Below are 15,810 nucleotides of genomic sequence, written 5' to 3' on the forward strand. Positions count from 1 at the left end.
CAATTTGGTGTGAAGCTTTGGACTTATACTCTCCATTCTTTGAAAACCTTGTTTTTAACGGATTTTCGATATTCAGTGTTCCGCGACAAGGATGACCCCTGTTAATTTTCAGTAATATAACGTTTTCTGTCCCAGAGATATAACAAGCACGTGAACACGATAGAGATTCGATTTCTTGATGAATGCTAGATCCTTATTCAATTTATTAAACAACCAAGTTTTCCTTTCGAATAATCTGCTGTTGAGGCATAGATGCTGCGTTGGCGTATCTCCACATTTTGCGTGGCTATTGTTCAAATTTCTTTTGAATCATTAGTTTCATAAGCAGAGGAACCCTATTTATTTTCGGTGGAACGATGAACCTTATTGATTTGCAGCGCTCCCTGACGTTTTGTTATTGCGTTATTCCTATTTTCCGGTAAACCTTGTGAACGCGCTAGAGCCTAGAGTTTTTCAAGATATTTTATTTAAAATCTGCTCGAAAGCATTTGTGCCACAAGAAAATAAACTCTGTGTCTAGCTTTATTCTAAAACAAAATATGGTCCGAAAACCATGTAAATAATGACATTTCAATTAAACGTCGCCCACACATTAAATTGAAATAATTTAACAAGCATGTCTGTAATTCAGTTTCACACATTAAAGCTAACGTGGTAGGGTTTTGAATTTCATATTCGGTGTGAAGTATTGGGGCCATAAGACGATGAACCCTATCAATTTTAATCATATTTCAAATTTGGTGTAAATCAGGGGCGGATCTAGGAATTTTGAAATGGGGGGGGGGGGGCGCCGCAAAATGAGGGCACTGACCGCGGAGACGGGGCACGCCGCTGAGAGGTGATTTTTTAAAAAAAATTTTAGGAGGGGGGGGGTCCCCCCAAGGAAATTATCCGTCATTTCCTTGCATCTGTAGCCATTCCAAGAGCTATTTGGCTGATATTTTCGTCTAAGTAAACGTTCGGAAATCGTTGAAAAAGAGCCTTAAAATCGAGCAAAAAACCCAGTTGAACATGCGACTCGAAAATTGTCAAGGCGAGCGAGGCATTATGATGGGAAAAAAGACGAATTTATTCCCTAGCCACCTCACTATTTAAGCCTTGTAACTTGTATTTTGTACTGTCCACACATGAAACAATGCTACATCAAGTTGCACTCATGCGCGTCTGTGATGGGCATGAGTGTATACGCCGCCGATTCCACAAGATGTCTGTCTATAGTCACTCTATCGGATTAGGGCACCGTCAGCGAAACAACAAGAATTCGTTTGCAAGTGGAAGCATTAATTAGACCAGACTGGTGTGTTTGAATCGATGGTTTGAGTCATTTGGGATCCCTGCAACGGGTTGGGAACTGACATATTTGGGTCTGAGAAAGGGCACTTTCAGCAGTAAAAAAGGGCACTGTCGAAAATTAGGGGGGGGGCGCCCCTCGCGCCCCCCTTAAATCCGCCTCTGTATAGAGGTCACAATTTTTATCCGATTTTGTTGAAACTTGATTGTACGAAAAATCGCGTTTTTAGCTTGTGGACCCTATAGAGGTCATAATTTTTATCCGATTTTAAAAAAACCCAACGTATTATTATATCACAGTTACACCCTAAGTACGGCTGAGTTCGAATTTCGTGAAAATCGGCCTAAAGCTGACAGACAAAATGACCGCCCTTCGTTCTCAAATAGCGTAAAAATATGGTATATCAAGGTTGTGGACACTATATAGGTCACAATTTTAATCCTATTTTGATGAAACTTGAAATGTAAGTTTATAACCCAAAGATCTCGGTTACTGTCGATATTCGCGCATATCGGACCGTAACTTCCTGAAATATGGCCCCTGATTGTATGAAAAATCACGTTTTTAGCTTGTGGACCCTATAGAGGTCATAATTTTTATCCGATTTAAAAAAAAAATGTATTATTATATCACTGTTACACGCTAAGAACGGCTGAGTTCGAATTTCGTGAAAATCGGCCCAAAACTGACAGACAAAATGGCCGCCCCTCGTTCTCAAATAGCGTAAAAATATGGTATATCAAGGTTGTGGACCCAATAGAGGTCACAATTTTTATCCGATTTTGTTGAAACTGGAAATGTAAGTTTATAACCCAAAGATCTCGGTTCCTTTCGATATTTGCGCACATCGAATTGTAATTTCCTGAATTATGGCCCTTGATTGTAGGAAAAATCACTTTCTTTTTAGCTTGTTCTCTTTCCATCTCACGAAAATGTGGGCGTATACTGCCTGGCAGCCGCTGGTTCCACTATCCCGGGGTTAGGGCTAGGGATTCTTATAACTAGCTGATTTTATTTACTAAGGGTTAGGGCTAGGGTTTGATATATTGTCTGCTTTGGGTTAGGGCTAGGACTGGTGTTATTTAGTTTAATTTTCTGTGCACTAAGATGTCGTTCAGATTTTTATTTTTAGAATATGCTATTATAAGTTTATGTGTAAAAATTTCCGGGTGATTTTCTTGGAGAGCAGTATAGTGTTTTCTGATGAATTTGGATGCACTTGCTGCTGTTGCGCTAAATGGGACTGCAAGGGGGGCTATTGTGCTAGCTGTATGAATATGCAAACCTAGAGGAGCTATTGTTTTAAATTTGTCAATTCAGAGATCACAATGAGATCAGAAATGTCATGATTTGGTTGGTTGAAGTGAATGGTACGGTGGATGATAAGGTACATGAAAAATAATATCATTTTTATCTTATTTTCAAACCAGTTCAAATATATCATCGTTACATAATAATTATGGTCGAGCCTGAATTTCGAGAAAATGCGACCGCTCCCCTTTATAGTTCAAAATTTCGTTTTACTTGTCTTCACTACACAAGGATCTGGAAGAGTTGTTATATTGCCGGCGTTTTGGTTGACGTGAGGGATAAGCCAATGAAGCGGTCTGTTACGGCGACTACATGAAACGTCAACACTGGTTGATTAATCAATGTCTGACGCCATAAGGTCAAAAGCCGCTCGTACGACAGCTCCTTCGGTCATCGACCATTAATTGTGTCATCAATTTTTGGAAAATAGAAATTTCTTTAAACTGACTAATGGATAAAACATTTAAAATCAGTGTAATTTAAAATCAGTGTAAATTTAATGTAATTTAAATAAAATGTGTCTAGCGTGACATGTGTTTCGGGCATATGTTTCATCAGTGACATGTGATGCGAGATATCGCTCTCCGAAACATTCTGGTTCCTTTTGCAATATGTTTGGGGTAAGACGTTATCACTCCCCGCCCATGTGTAAATAATAATATTAATCTAATATATAAACCGCACAAATTTAACAGATAAAAATAATGTACATGTTATTCCACAGGTAGACATACATTGAAGGGGCCCACTGAAAGAGACGCAGTTGGTTTAGAGTTTGTCCGAATCCTTTGGTTATTTGCGCTCCATTTCCAATGAAATAATCATGTTGTTCTGATGCTCAACTAGTATCAAACATATATCGTGTCTGAGATTTGTTACAAATCGCCTCGAGCATGTTCCACTACACATCTCAACATTTGTCAAATTTTTGTTCAATCTATAAAATCCTACATTCCGCCAAAACATTTTGTTTAATCAAGTGAAATAAGAAAATTCATAGGCTAAATGGAACAATAGAATAAATACACAGTGTCGACAAATACCTAAAACTATGAAATAAGATACTATTATGATATGATTCAACCGAAAGGTCCTAAATATGCAACGTAGATAAATGATATCTACATTCAAGTTAACCGAACTGCATCTATTCATTTTAAGTCTTGCGTCGAGCCGAATAAAGTATATGAATTATTGTCATTAAAACATCTATTGGTGGTTAACTGTGTGTATCTAGAATTTTCTACACCAAGTATCTTGCATCCAGATATTTTGGGCGCGTTAACAATATATTCATTTAAGAGAAACTATGTCATTTCGCGAGTAACATATTCATATTATTTGACGATCGACCCCTATTTACGAAACTATGGTTTATCCCAACTGCAGAGTAAACATGATTTAGAGATTCTATCTGAACTACGGGGTACATCATGTTTTAGAGACTACATTGTAGATTATGGATAAGAGACTCTATCTGAACTACAGTGTACATCAAACTCCAGTGTACATCATGGTTTAGAGACTATATCCGAACTACAGGGTACATGATTGTTTAGAGGGACTCAATCGGAACTACAGGTTACATCATGGTTTAGATATCCTCGACTTTCGGTCTGTCCCTGGTAGCACGATTGTTTAGAGGGACTCTATACGAACTACATGATACATCATGGTTTAGAGCCTCTATCGGAACTACAGGGTACATCATGGTTTAGATATCCTCGTCTTCCGGTCTGTCCCTGGTAGCATCAAGGCCGACAATTACCACGGGTTTATTTCTGTCTGTTATTCATTTCACAACAGGCTCTTGTGATTGCCACAGTAGTACAGGGTTTTTTTTACAAGCAAGTGAAACTAGGGGACCGGGAGTCCCTGAACTTGGCCTCGCGAGGGGTTACCACTCTATTCGGGTTCCGGTGGGGTTTGCTCCCTGCTTTTATAAAAATTTGCTTTTACCAAATTTGGCAGTCATTTTGAAAGAAATGCCCGCCACCAAAGGAAAAATACATTTTTTAATTGATTTTTGTCAAATTCGATTTTTCGACACATTTCGCTTGCATAACCACTCTGTGTTTGAGGAATTTAAAAAGAAATTATTTATCCCCCACCACTGAAAGACACTGATTACGAGATATCGCTCTCCTATAATTCCTGAAGAACGCCAAATTGAATTCTGTTAATCATGTCATTTTGCCTTGGCGATTTTGAGTATGATTGAACCATTGAACCAAACTGCATTGGTTACTTTTGCAATTTGTTTAGGATAAATAGTAGCCCGTAAAACGTTATACCAAGAAAAAAATAAAACGTTTAAATTGTTACGTAAAGCTATATGACGCCATGACGTCATAGTTTTTATGGCGTCATAGTTGGGACCCAAAATGGTACCGGTAAATGAGTTGTCGTAACTTTCCCTATACAGGACTTTGAGGCATGCCAAACGGTGACGTCATATTCTTATCTTGAGAGCATGCGCAATAAAAACTATCGCGGTGTAGACTGAAATAACCAGACGCTAGAGATTGCAAGTCGATTGAGACTTCGGGCGTATTTCGCCGAACATAACTGATTTGAAATTAGAGTAAAAACGGAAACGACTGAATGTAAATCAGTTTATATACATTCATGTTACATTATTATATCCGTTGTGACGCATTTGTGTCAATTTCCAGGTCCCAAATATTAGCGATTTAGCTCCTTTGAACTATGTGTTAAGGATCAAAAGTTCTTGGATGAGTTCGACTTTGGTACGCATCAGACCTTACATTGTAGAGCTATAGCCTAGCCCCTGCTTTTACGCAAAATTAATGTGAAATGTCTGTGAATTGTGTAGGCCCTCCAGAGGGTCTACTATTGTTGCCACATTCTGAGGAAACTTAGCAAATATGTTAAGAATCAAAAGATCTTGAATGAGAGGATGAGATCTACATTTCCCCATACATTTCTTGAAAAATGTGGGCGTATCTTGCATGGCAACCGCTTGTTTCAACTGATAGCTGTGAATTATTTGATGGATAAGGGACACAATGAAAGAGAGTGAGAAAAACTATATCCCTTCTATGTTAAAGTGGTGTCAGTCATTATCATAGAACTCGTTAAACACGTTCCAACACGTTTTAACACAGAGATCATTGCTACGATAGATGCGCAATGAAGGTTTCTACAAAAGGAAGTGACGAACACAAAAGGAAAACACGAGTTATCCTTCTATATAACTTACTGAAGTGACGAGTGATAACAGATACACGGGCGAATTTCTGCTCACTAACAATTCTTTCGAAGACTGTGAGAGGATATCTGATAATTCAAAGAAGTAATTGAATGTCACTAGATAAGAGAACACGAGAAAAATAGAAATAGTCCGTACATTCATTTGTTTTTATTCATTCTATACTTAATAAAAACATGGTAATGCACGGACTTTTTCTATATTTTTTTGTTTTCTCGTTTCTAGTGATAGTCAATTTCTGTTTTGAATTGTCAGATATCCTCTCAGTCTCATATAACCACTTTTGGTCTTCGAAGCAATTATTAGTGAGCAGAAATTTTGCCCGTCTGTTATCACTCGTCACTTCAGCCAGTTATATAGAAGGATAACTCGTGTTTTCCTTTTGCGTTCGTCACTTCCGTTTGTTGAAACCTTGATTACGCATCTGCCGTAGCATCTGTATTAAAATTATATTTGGAACATGTTAAAGCAGTTCTATCACATATGTGATAATGACTGACACCAATATTGTTCTTTAAAATCAGGTCTCGTATCTATAACCGCACAATTACTTGCGATAACCCGTAGAAAGAAGTACTTGCGGCCAAATTATTCGAGCCCCCCCCCCCCCCACTCCGCCAGGCCTGAGACGTACATACGCCATACTTTTCAACAAAAAAAATTGCCCCCCCTCCCCCGGTGAAAAAATTGTCGACCATAAAAAAGATAGATATACATTGTCCGACAATTTTACAGCACACCGGAGAACACTTCCCGCTTCTTTTACATGCACGCCAACGTGTGCACGGGACCTCAGTTTTATCCGAATAACTACACCAGTGATTCTCAACCAGATCTTCCTAAGTGTGCCGCGAAATTTTGAACTGCACTCTAAGAAAATGCGAAAACCACGTAATCCCAATTGAGTATTCACTGGTGTCTACTGATAAATTCATAGTTGTGTTTTTCTTTATTTAGTTGAGTCATTCTGTGTGTCCACTAGTCTCTGTCTACGGTTGTATGCCGTGTGGCTTACAACATTTTTATTTTGCAAAATTCAAATATTTTTCATATATATTTAGCCGGGTGTACCGCTATTATTTTCATGTGTTTCAAGGTGTGCCGTTGGCAAAAAAGGGTTGGGGACCACTCAACTAGACGCTACCCATCACAGCGATAAATAATTAAAGTAGATCCAAAATGATCGATTCCCAATCCAGCCTCATTTGATCTTCTTTCTAACAACGATGCTGTACAATATGCATATGTTTATGCTAAATTCCAATGTGAACATGCATTATGTAAGAGCTAATAATGCCTATTGCAGTTCTTTTCTTTTTACTTCAAATGTTATAGTAATTAGGCATTTATTCACATCGGTTAAATTGGATCGATTAAACCTATTCTCCATTTATCAGCTGTCTAGTCGTTCGGATGGGACGAAAAACCGAGGTCCCGTGTACACATTGGCGTGCACGTAAAAGATCCCTTGGCAGTTGGAATTCGATATAAGAGTAGGCCGTTGCGCCGATATCCGAGCAAAATTTCCCTCATAGCACACTATGGCGTATGCCTGTCTTTGGAGCAGAACAGTAGGACGTTAAACCCCATTTCATTTCATTCCATTTCTCTCCATTTAATAAATTAACATTAAAATGGATAATCGAGACTATAGCCACTTGAAATTTCCATTTTTTTCTATTGACTAATTAATCCACGCCATACTGACGTTTTATGCATTTTGGTTTAAATCAAAATTTAACCAATAGCATATTCTTTGCATGGGATGAAGGCATCGGGTGTTTTCGCCAATATTTTATTTTATGTCAACTTCACAATTGTTTGTATAAATATAGCATTTATTTAACAATTATCACAATTTTCATCTGGCCCTAAATCGAGTTATTGCAAACATTTTGCTTGGAACTCTCTGGATTTGTGTTGCTGGGGTTATAAGCTTTCCAAAAATGTATAGTTTGTCTTGTAGGGAGGACCTTGTAGCGGAACTTCACGCTTAAAGTTTTGGCTGCAGGCCTATTTTGTTGATTGCGGGTGAGTTTGATTTTGGTGGACTTTGCTTTTACCTTTGCCCAAATTATGGCAAAGCATGTAATACATATTAATACATGTACACGTGTGCGCTAGGGATCAAACATTGTTATCCGATTTAGCATGAGCTCGGGTAAGTGGGATTGTAACGCCCTAAAGCATAAACTAGAAACATAAGGATATACTATAGTAAGCGCCATTTACATTCTGTTTTTCAAAAAGATTCTCGAGCCAGGGGGACGGGAGAGACCCCCTCTCGGTCATTTCTGCTATATTCAACGCCTTTTAACCTTCCGTCCTGGGTTTATCCCCCAGTCCCTTTCCCAAAAACCTCAAAACCTTATGGGCACGATATAGGCTATATAGTTTTTAACGAATTGTGTAGCTCCATGGGTCTTCTGTCAGACGTGGAGAGCGGGGAACCCAATCCGGTCGCAACATCCTACGTACGACCTATGCATCTTTCCTTACTACATATCTTAGTAGCCTTTTGATCGTCTTTGCGTTCCCTTCACGTTGTGTATTTACTTCTTACTGTTTTCTCTGCTGATGGAAATTGTTACATCTTTTCCCTTTCAGAATCTGTCTTCTGTCTGACGAATTCTCACAAGTATGATAGTTTTGTAGCTTTGGGTTTTGCACCTTCAATTATCTAATTGGTCAAATATGATGTAAATAATTAGAGAGATTGGTTAATTGGGCCAAATGACGTCGAAACCCACCCTTATATGGTTAGTGGAAATTCGCTGGAGAAAATTCCCATGAGATATCTGTTATCAACCTAGAATTGAATGTTTAGCACATTATGACTCTTTTTTTATGTGACCATCTGTCACTCATTCGATAACTTGATTTAAATACAAATATGTGAATCTACTAAGTTTCCAGAGATATTACTTAATACAATATAATGCTATCCCTAATTTAAAGAGCAAAAATCCTACACAAGTCTTACAATTGATATCAAATTTGGTGTGGAGCATAGAGATCGTGAGAGGACGAACCGTGCCGATGTGTCGCTTTTCAGCGTTCCTTGACCTTCCGGTCCGGAGTTTCCCCATTATATTCGAAAAACTTGCAAATGCCATAGAGGCTACACTTTTTAACGCCTTTTTTCCCATTTCGATGGTAAGCATTGGAAAATGTTGTCTTTCCTGACAACCGCTTGTTTCATTTGTTGTTAAGGCCCCTTTCTGTGGACCCAGGTTTTCGAGTTTTGTACCATATGGTCCATGGTAAATCTGGCAATGGAAAATTTCGGTAGTGTCCACCTTCTCTTGATACCCTAAGCAGGTCCTTATTTTTTTTCAGGGTTAATCCAGCGCTGTATCTATGTCTTACACATACGGTACATAAATACAGAGGTATTTGAAGCTATGTCATAGCCGGCTGCACAAAGATGTATAGATTGACCTGGTTCTGTCTATATGCTATTAGTTTACTCTAAGTGCCTATAAGTGCGGGCAGTTGCGGCAATAGAAATGCCGACCGCGGTTTATGGTCGGTCTACACGTTTATTATCACCAAAAAAAAAGTCCCAGTCCGAAATCCGTGCCCAAATTGGTCAAAATCCAAAATGGCCGCCGGTTTTGGAGTGTAAATTCCGATTCCCACCCAATTATCATAATGTAATCGAGTTTGGTATCAAAATATACGTTTCCGGGGTAACTGAATCCATTTTCATACACACTTTTGTGATAAGTGTTACCGCTGAGTCAATATTGGGGGTTATTCAAGATGGCGGTCAGTTTTGGCGGGATTTTAGTGATTAAGTTGTTTCCTGTGTCAATGTAGAAGAAATTCTAATTACGGATTTAGATTTCCGGTTGGGGATTGGAGATTAGACCTAACAATGACATTCATCCAGTATCAACTAAATTTCATATGGAGTGTCCCCCAGCTCACTGCGGTAGCCGTGTAGGGGTGTGTCGACTGGGGCCACTCTCAGGTCACTGCGGAGTATTAGTATCTTGGTGCTTTAAATTCTGCTTCCACAGAAGTCGCGAAGCTTGTCGTGCCTTTTGAAGCACGTGGCGACTTTATTTCACAAAATGTTTCAAATGTTGAGGCACATATGAATACAGTATCGCCTGTTTTCATATATGCAATGAGCCATTTGATAATGAACAACTCACCGTTATTGCTCAATATTGAAACGCTGTTGAAGTGGAGGAACCTGTATCAAGGTCTAGACGGTCCGCGGTGCCAAAATTCATTTTTGCGGACCATTTTCTTTTACATTGTCCGTAGGAAAGATTAGCAGACTGTCCATTACAACAGATATAATCGGTGACCGCTGTTGCAACATTAAACAGAAGTCGCAACACCTATTTTTTGGACATGCCAAGACAGGACAAACGACCACTGGGCATTAATCCAGAGATACTACACAACCAATCACACTCAATGTACGTACAGAATATGTTCGTTTTTCATTGATGATGTAAGGTCCCCATACAAGCTCAATCAGACCCTGATTTCCACGGCTGACTTCCAGAATAGATTTCACAGCCGGATTACTATTTCCATTAAATTCAGAATCCACTAATTTGTCTTAGTTTTATTTATTGATCTAACTGAATTCAGGAAAATTGCAACACGGGTAATGGGAACCTTTTTGTCGGTTAGCATACTCAAGGGCAATACGCTAACCGTCACCACAAACTCTATTGACATTTAATCTGTCACCAATAACTTCCTTGGTCTGGCTTAAAGTGTATCTTATCCGTCGTCTCGTTCTTGGGGTTGTCAGTCTACTTTCAATTCTATCCCCACTCCCCACCCCTCCCTTCATTTGGGAACAGAATCGAATGAAACTTGGCAGGTACCCTTTGTAAGGAATACCAGTTCTTTTTGATGCTTGTTTCTCGTTACTCACGGGAGCTTTAGTTCTTGATTGCAGCTAACGATGTTCTTGTTCAGATCCTTAGGACTTAATCATAATCCCTTAACCATGTGTCAACCTATTGTATGTCATGGCTCTCATAGACGTCAAATGGCTTCTACCATGTGCCACAGAACTCAAATTTTCCTTTGGTCATGCCTGTCACGCTTCTTCCGTAGTGAACAGTGGTCAGCCAGAGAGTCTAGTTGATGCTTGATGAATAAATACTGTAACACTATCTTAGTGATAACAGATATCAGTTTAGTAAATATATGATTTATTTACATCGGGTATATAAAACAGTTACATAACTATAACATGAACATATATTAAGCATAAACTAGACTACGACAAAAACACATCAGGACGGTGCATAAATATATTAAATTCACCATTCCGCCCCTCCGCCAAGGCAGCGCCTGAACTCGGGTGAGTCCGTGCACTCGTCCAGGCCTCTCTTCTCCTCCCCGCTCGTCTCTGGTGTCTGTCTGTCAGCAAACTCCTTGTTATATATCGTCCGACAATAGGTAAATAGATAAGCCTCAACTGCCTCATGACCATATATGGAATTGTCTTCTTATCACGTCATTGTATGATTACTGACCAGTGCGTATTCCTTTGAAGTCATGCCGAGTGTTGTACACAGATCACGTGTAGCTTGTAAAGGACATGTTGAATTAATTACATGTTTAATTACAACACAGACAGTCGTGAGTTAAGAGAAGTACATACAGGTCAATATCATAGATATTATCAAAAACCAGCTGTAGGTCAATAAGTTCAATTTGATAAAGGTTATAAATCAATTTGTCACAATCTAAGGCAGACTCGACTACCCTTAATCACCAAATCTCCAATGGGATTTCCACATATTTTGACCAAGGGGAACCAGTTAATTACCAAGTTGAAAACATGTGTCGAAAATGGAATCAGCTGCCTCCAAAACGTATATTTTGATACCCAATGTGTCATTTTGTAAAATTTGAATTTTCCCGCCAAAATTAACCGCCATCTTGAATTATTTCCCAATGTTGACTCCGCGGTATTACTAATCACCAAAATGTGTATGGAAATGGCTTCAGCTACCGCGAAAGAATATATTTTGATACCAAACTCGATCACATTATGATAAGTGGGTAAAACTTGGCATTTTCTAATCAAAACTGACGGCCATTTTGGATTTTTGCCAATTTGACCCATTTGAGCATAAACCGACCATAAACCGTGGTAGGCATTTCTATTGCAGCAACTACCCGGAATGGTGCGAAATTGAGTTAAAATGCCTGGGCTATAAAGGATTTTTATATATATGCCAGTTATATTTACAGAGATACGGCGCAAATGTGAGATATTTTTCTGATCATTTCAATAATCCACGATATTAAATTACCCAAAGTATTTTTTTTATACGCCCACAACTGAAGTGTGGTCGTATATTGTCGTCACCTCCGTCCGTTCGTCCGTCTGGCGTCCACAATTGCTTACGGGCGCTCTAGAGGTTAAAGTTAATATTCGAATGACTTTCAATTTATACACAGTCTTTAAGGTCATGAGACGAAGAAGTCTATTGATTTTCAACGATTTCCGATAATTTCCGCCTGAGTTATGGCCCTAGATCACTTTGAAGAATCTTGCGGGCGCTCTACAGGCTAAATTTAATATTCGATTGACTTTAAATATATGCACAGTGATTAAGGTCATGAGACGAAGAAGCCTATTGATTTTCAAAGATTTTCGATAATTACTACCAGAGTTATGGCCCTTGATGCTCTAGAGGCTAAAGTTAATAGTTGATTTACTTTAATGACTTTAAATTTATACACAGGGTTTTAGGTCATGAGAGGAAGAATCCTGTTGATTTTTACCGATTTCCGATAATTACTGCCAGGGTTATGGCCCTTGACCTCTTTGAAAAATCTTGTAGTTTAAAGTTAATAACTGGTTGACTTTAAATTTATACACAGTGTTTAAGGTTATGAGACGAAGAAGCCTGTCAATTTTCAACGATTTCCAATGATTATGGAAATTGATATTAAATGTTTTGTATGCTAAATGTTAGAATAGGGCAGAACTAGAAGCCAAATGGGTTGTTACTTGTAATCAGATTGTAGTGTGTTGTAAATGTTTTCATTTCTGGCGAAAAAAATAAATTATAAGCGACAACCCTTGTTGACACCACAGACGACTTAGCTGCTGTGGGAGTATGTTTCGTTGCCTGGCAACCTATCTTTCAATTGATTGGTTGGACTTCGCTTCATTGCACATAATTATAAGGCTAACTTCTTTCGGGTAATCGTTTCTGCATCAGCTGTTAGTTCAATTCAGTTGTCAGAGTAGTATACATTTCAGTAGTGTCATAAAGCCTTACATTCAAAATTTTAGAAATTTAATGGAAGAACATTGATAATACGAATACGAAATAATTAAATTGATTTTTTTGAGTAAAATTTGGTAAAGTTTATAATAAAATTATTCTTCGCTTTCATCTTATTTAATTAATTATATTGGTTTAAGGTTACCAATTCAAATGATTAGTATCATGTTGTTTTGTGACATCGATGGGCTAAATTTACGATGTCTTCTTTGTTGAACCGTATATACTAACTGCAAATGACCAGGTTTACTCAATTCTTATCAACTTCTTTATCGACGAATGTCTGATTGGTTGAAAAGAACAGGTGTTCGTCACACTTTATATTCTCGTCAAGTTTTATAGACCCCATCGACTCTCAACATCCTACTATTATTCTCTGTCAACACGTACTGTGTATTTCCTTGTGTTATTCATTTATGTAAAGCACAGATCATATCAATATATAAGATAAAGTTAAAGGCCAGGGTTCATGTTATATTTTTGTAAGGTGCTTATAATGAAATGACACATTTTTGCACAATCAGTTATGACCACAGTGGTAATCTCCTTATAACCGCTGCATTGTTGCTGATAATTGGTGTAATGAATAGATAATGAAGCAAACAGTTTGTTTTTAAGAGAAAAGTTGTCTGGATAATAAGTGTTACATGTAGAAGTTGATCAGAGACTTCATAAATATTAAACTGATTACGCAGTACTGTTCATTCGATTAAGTTAATGACACATGGTAATGTTAGTTGTGCGACTTGGCAACAGATGTTCCTCATGTGTTCAGACCGATCACCTATATCGGATATTGGTACAAGTCATACTTAACATTGATTGCAAAGTTGGGTGAAACTGGCGAGGACGCTTAATGTGTGAGGTTCAACTATTTGGATACAGCAGACAATTACATGCTAGAAAATCAACACGTCTAATTTCCAGGGTTCAAACAAAGCGGGCTGTCGGTTTATTAATGGTAAGACAATCTTTCTTGTCTGGTCTCTACTCATGAAATGCTATATAACACTCGTGATAAATTTAGAAAATGGTTCTAAGTGATATCCCAGAAGGCGCCTGGCGACGCGTGCATTCAGTAATATGAAATGACCTTAATTTTCATAATTTCTTAATTGTATAGCCTCCGGAATAATGTCCACAGAGCCCGTGCATGCAATGACGTCACGTAGCGACCCCACAACGTGATCGATTGTGTACGGCGATATTCTGTGTGTTGTTTCAATGCAATACATTGGCATATTTTTCAACGTCTTTGTTCTGTAAGGCTGAGGCCGATTCGTAAGACTTGTAATTTTTAGGGCCAAAAGGGTGTCTAATTTACCAAATAGTGAAATGATAGGGTTGGATAGCTGTTTTTAACCGCCGCCTTTCTGTATATTGCAGTGCTGCCGGCCTCGATGTGACTCGCTCTGCTGTTGATTGGACGTGAAGGGATATAGAGAATTATTACATAGCATTCACCGTATCTCGCTGGTTCACGACCGTGTCGAGATCTCACTTTTTATGCAGAAGCACAGCAAGAGCGAGTACCAGGGTGAGGAGACGGTGTTGTAGGGGGTCAAAACATCTCGGATTCTCCCACATTGTGCGGGCGGGGTGTGGATAAATTTTAATCAACACGGAAGCGGAGGTTTCATAGCAGATTTTGTGAAAGCTATAGCTGGATATTATCAGTCAGAATGGGGTGTACTCTCAGCGCCGAGGAGAGAGTTGCTATGGAACGGAGTAAAGCCATAGAGAAAAATCTCAAAGAAGATGGTATCCAAGCAGCAAAGGATATAAAACTGTTGCTTTTAGGTAAGATAATTGTAATGCAATATTGATTTGATGTGCACAAAGCCGACGTTGCATTAATGAATTGAAAACATTCACCGGCTAGAGAAACATGATTGTTATTATGCGGCCGCCATTTTGGATAACTCATAGACATTGGCATTACCATTACCAAAATGGCACCGAGTACACAAGTCTGATTTTACATTAATTCCTGGCATTACTGGTGATTTTCTTTAAATTTATATCAATAAAGAGTCGTATTCTTTTACTGGTGTATTATTTCTTTAATACTGACACTGTTAACTTTCGGTTGTTTTTTTTACTATTCTTAGGTGCGGGCGAATCTGGGAAAAGCACTATAGTGAAACAAATGAAGTAAGCATTTTTATTTTTATTCCTGCATACATTACTGTATTAGTAAATGGCATGTCTGGGGGCCGAGGTAGGGTTCATAAGTATATTGGACATCTTCACATGCCATGTGCCCATTATATGGTGATTGCTTGTTTAATAATCCCATCTTATTCTTATTTTCTGGTTTCTCTCACTATCATTTGGTATTCTCCAGACTAAAGAAGGGTTTAATTTAGACATTCGATAATTCTAAATCTGAATGGACACATTTAGAACAAATCAAAACATTTCATGAACATGTGGTTATTCTTCACCAACAACCTATTAGGGTTTTAAAATGATTAGTCATCCTAGAATGCGTTTAAATACATTGGCTTTGGATTAATGAGCTTTGGATCATAGTTCATTCAAAGGTTATATGTATTTTACCAAATCTTTACCTAAAGAGATTAACTCCATTAATTGTATTATCGGCACTATGGACTGTATGGGTCTCGTATTTCGGTAAATGACCTAATCAAACTGTGAAGTATGGTCAGCTTGACGTCTGTCTGCTG

At 38.3% G+C, this 15,810-nt stretch overlaps 1 protein-coding gene across 1 annotated transcript in view; it reads left to right on the top strand.

Moving 5' to 3' along the window:
• The first annotated feature begins 14,304 nt into the window (after window positions 1-14,304).
• The window catches only part of LOC126814491 (guanine nucleotide-binding protein G(o) subunit alpha), a 33,513-nt gene continuing 32,007 nt past the window's right edge, over window positions 14,305-15,810 (top strand). Inside the window, exons 1-2 of the mRNA XM_050539662.2 lie at window positions 14,305-14,920; window positions 15,232-15,274. Of these exons, the coding sequence (XP_050395619.2) occupies window positions 14,803-14,920; window positions 15,232-15,274 (161 nt within the window). The 5' untranslated portion in view covers window positions 14,305-14,802. The remainder of the gene's footprint in view (window positions 14,921-15,231; window positions 15,275-15,810) is intronic.

The sequence above is a fragment of the Patella vulgata genome, chromosome 3, assembly GCF_932274485.2.
Source record: "Patella vulgata chromosome 3, xgPatVulg1.2, whole genome shotgun sequence".
In the NCBI taxonomy this organism is placed as follows: Eukaryota; Metazoa; Mollusca; class Gastropoda; family Patellidae; genus Patella; species Patella vulgata.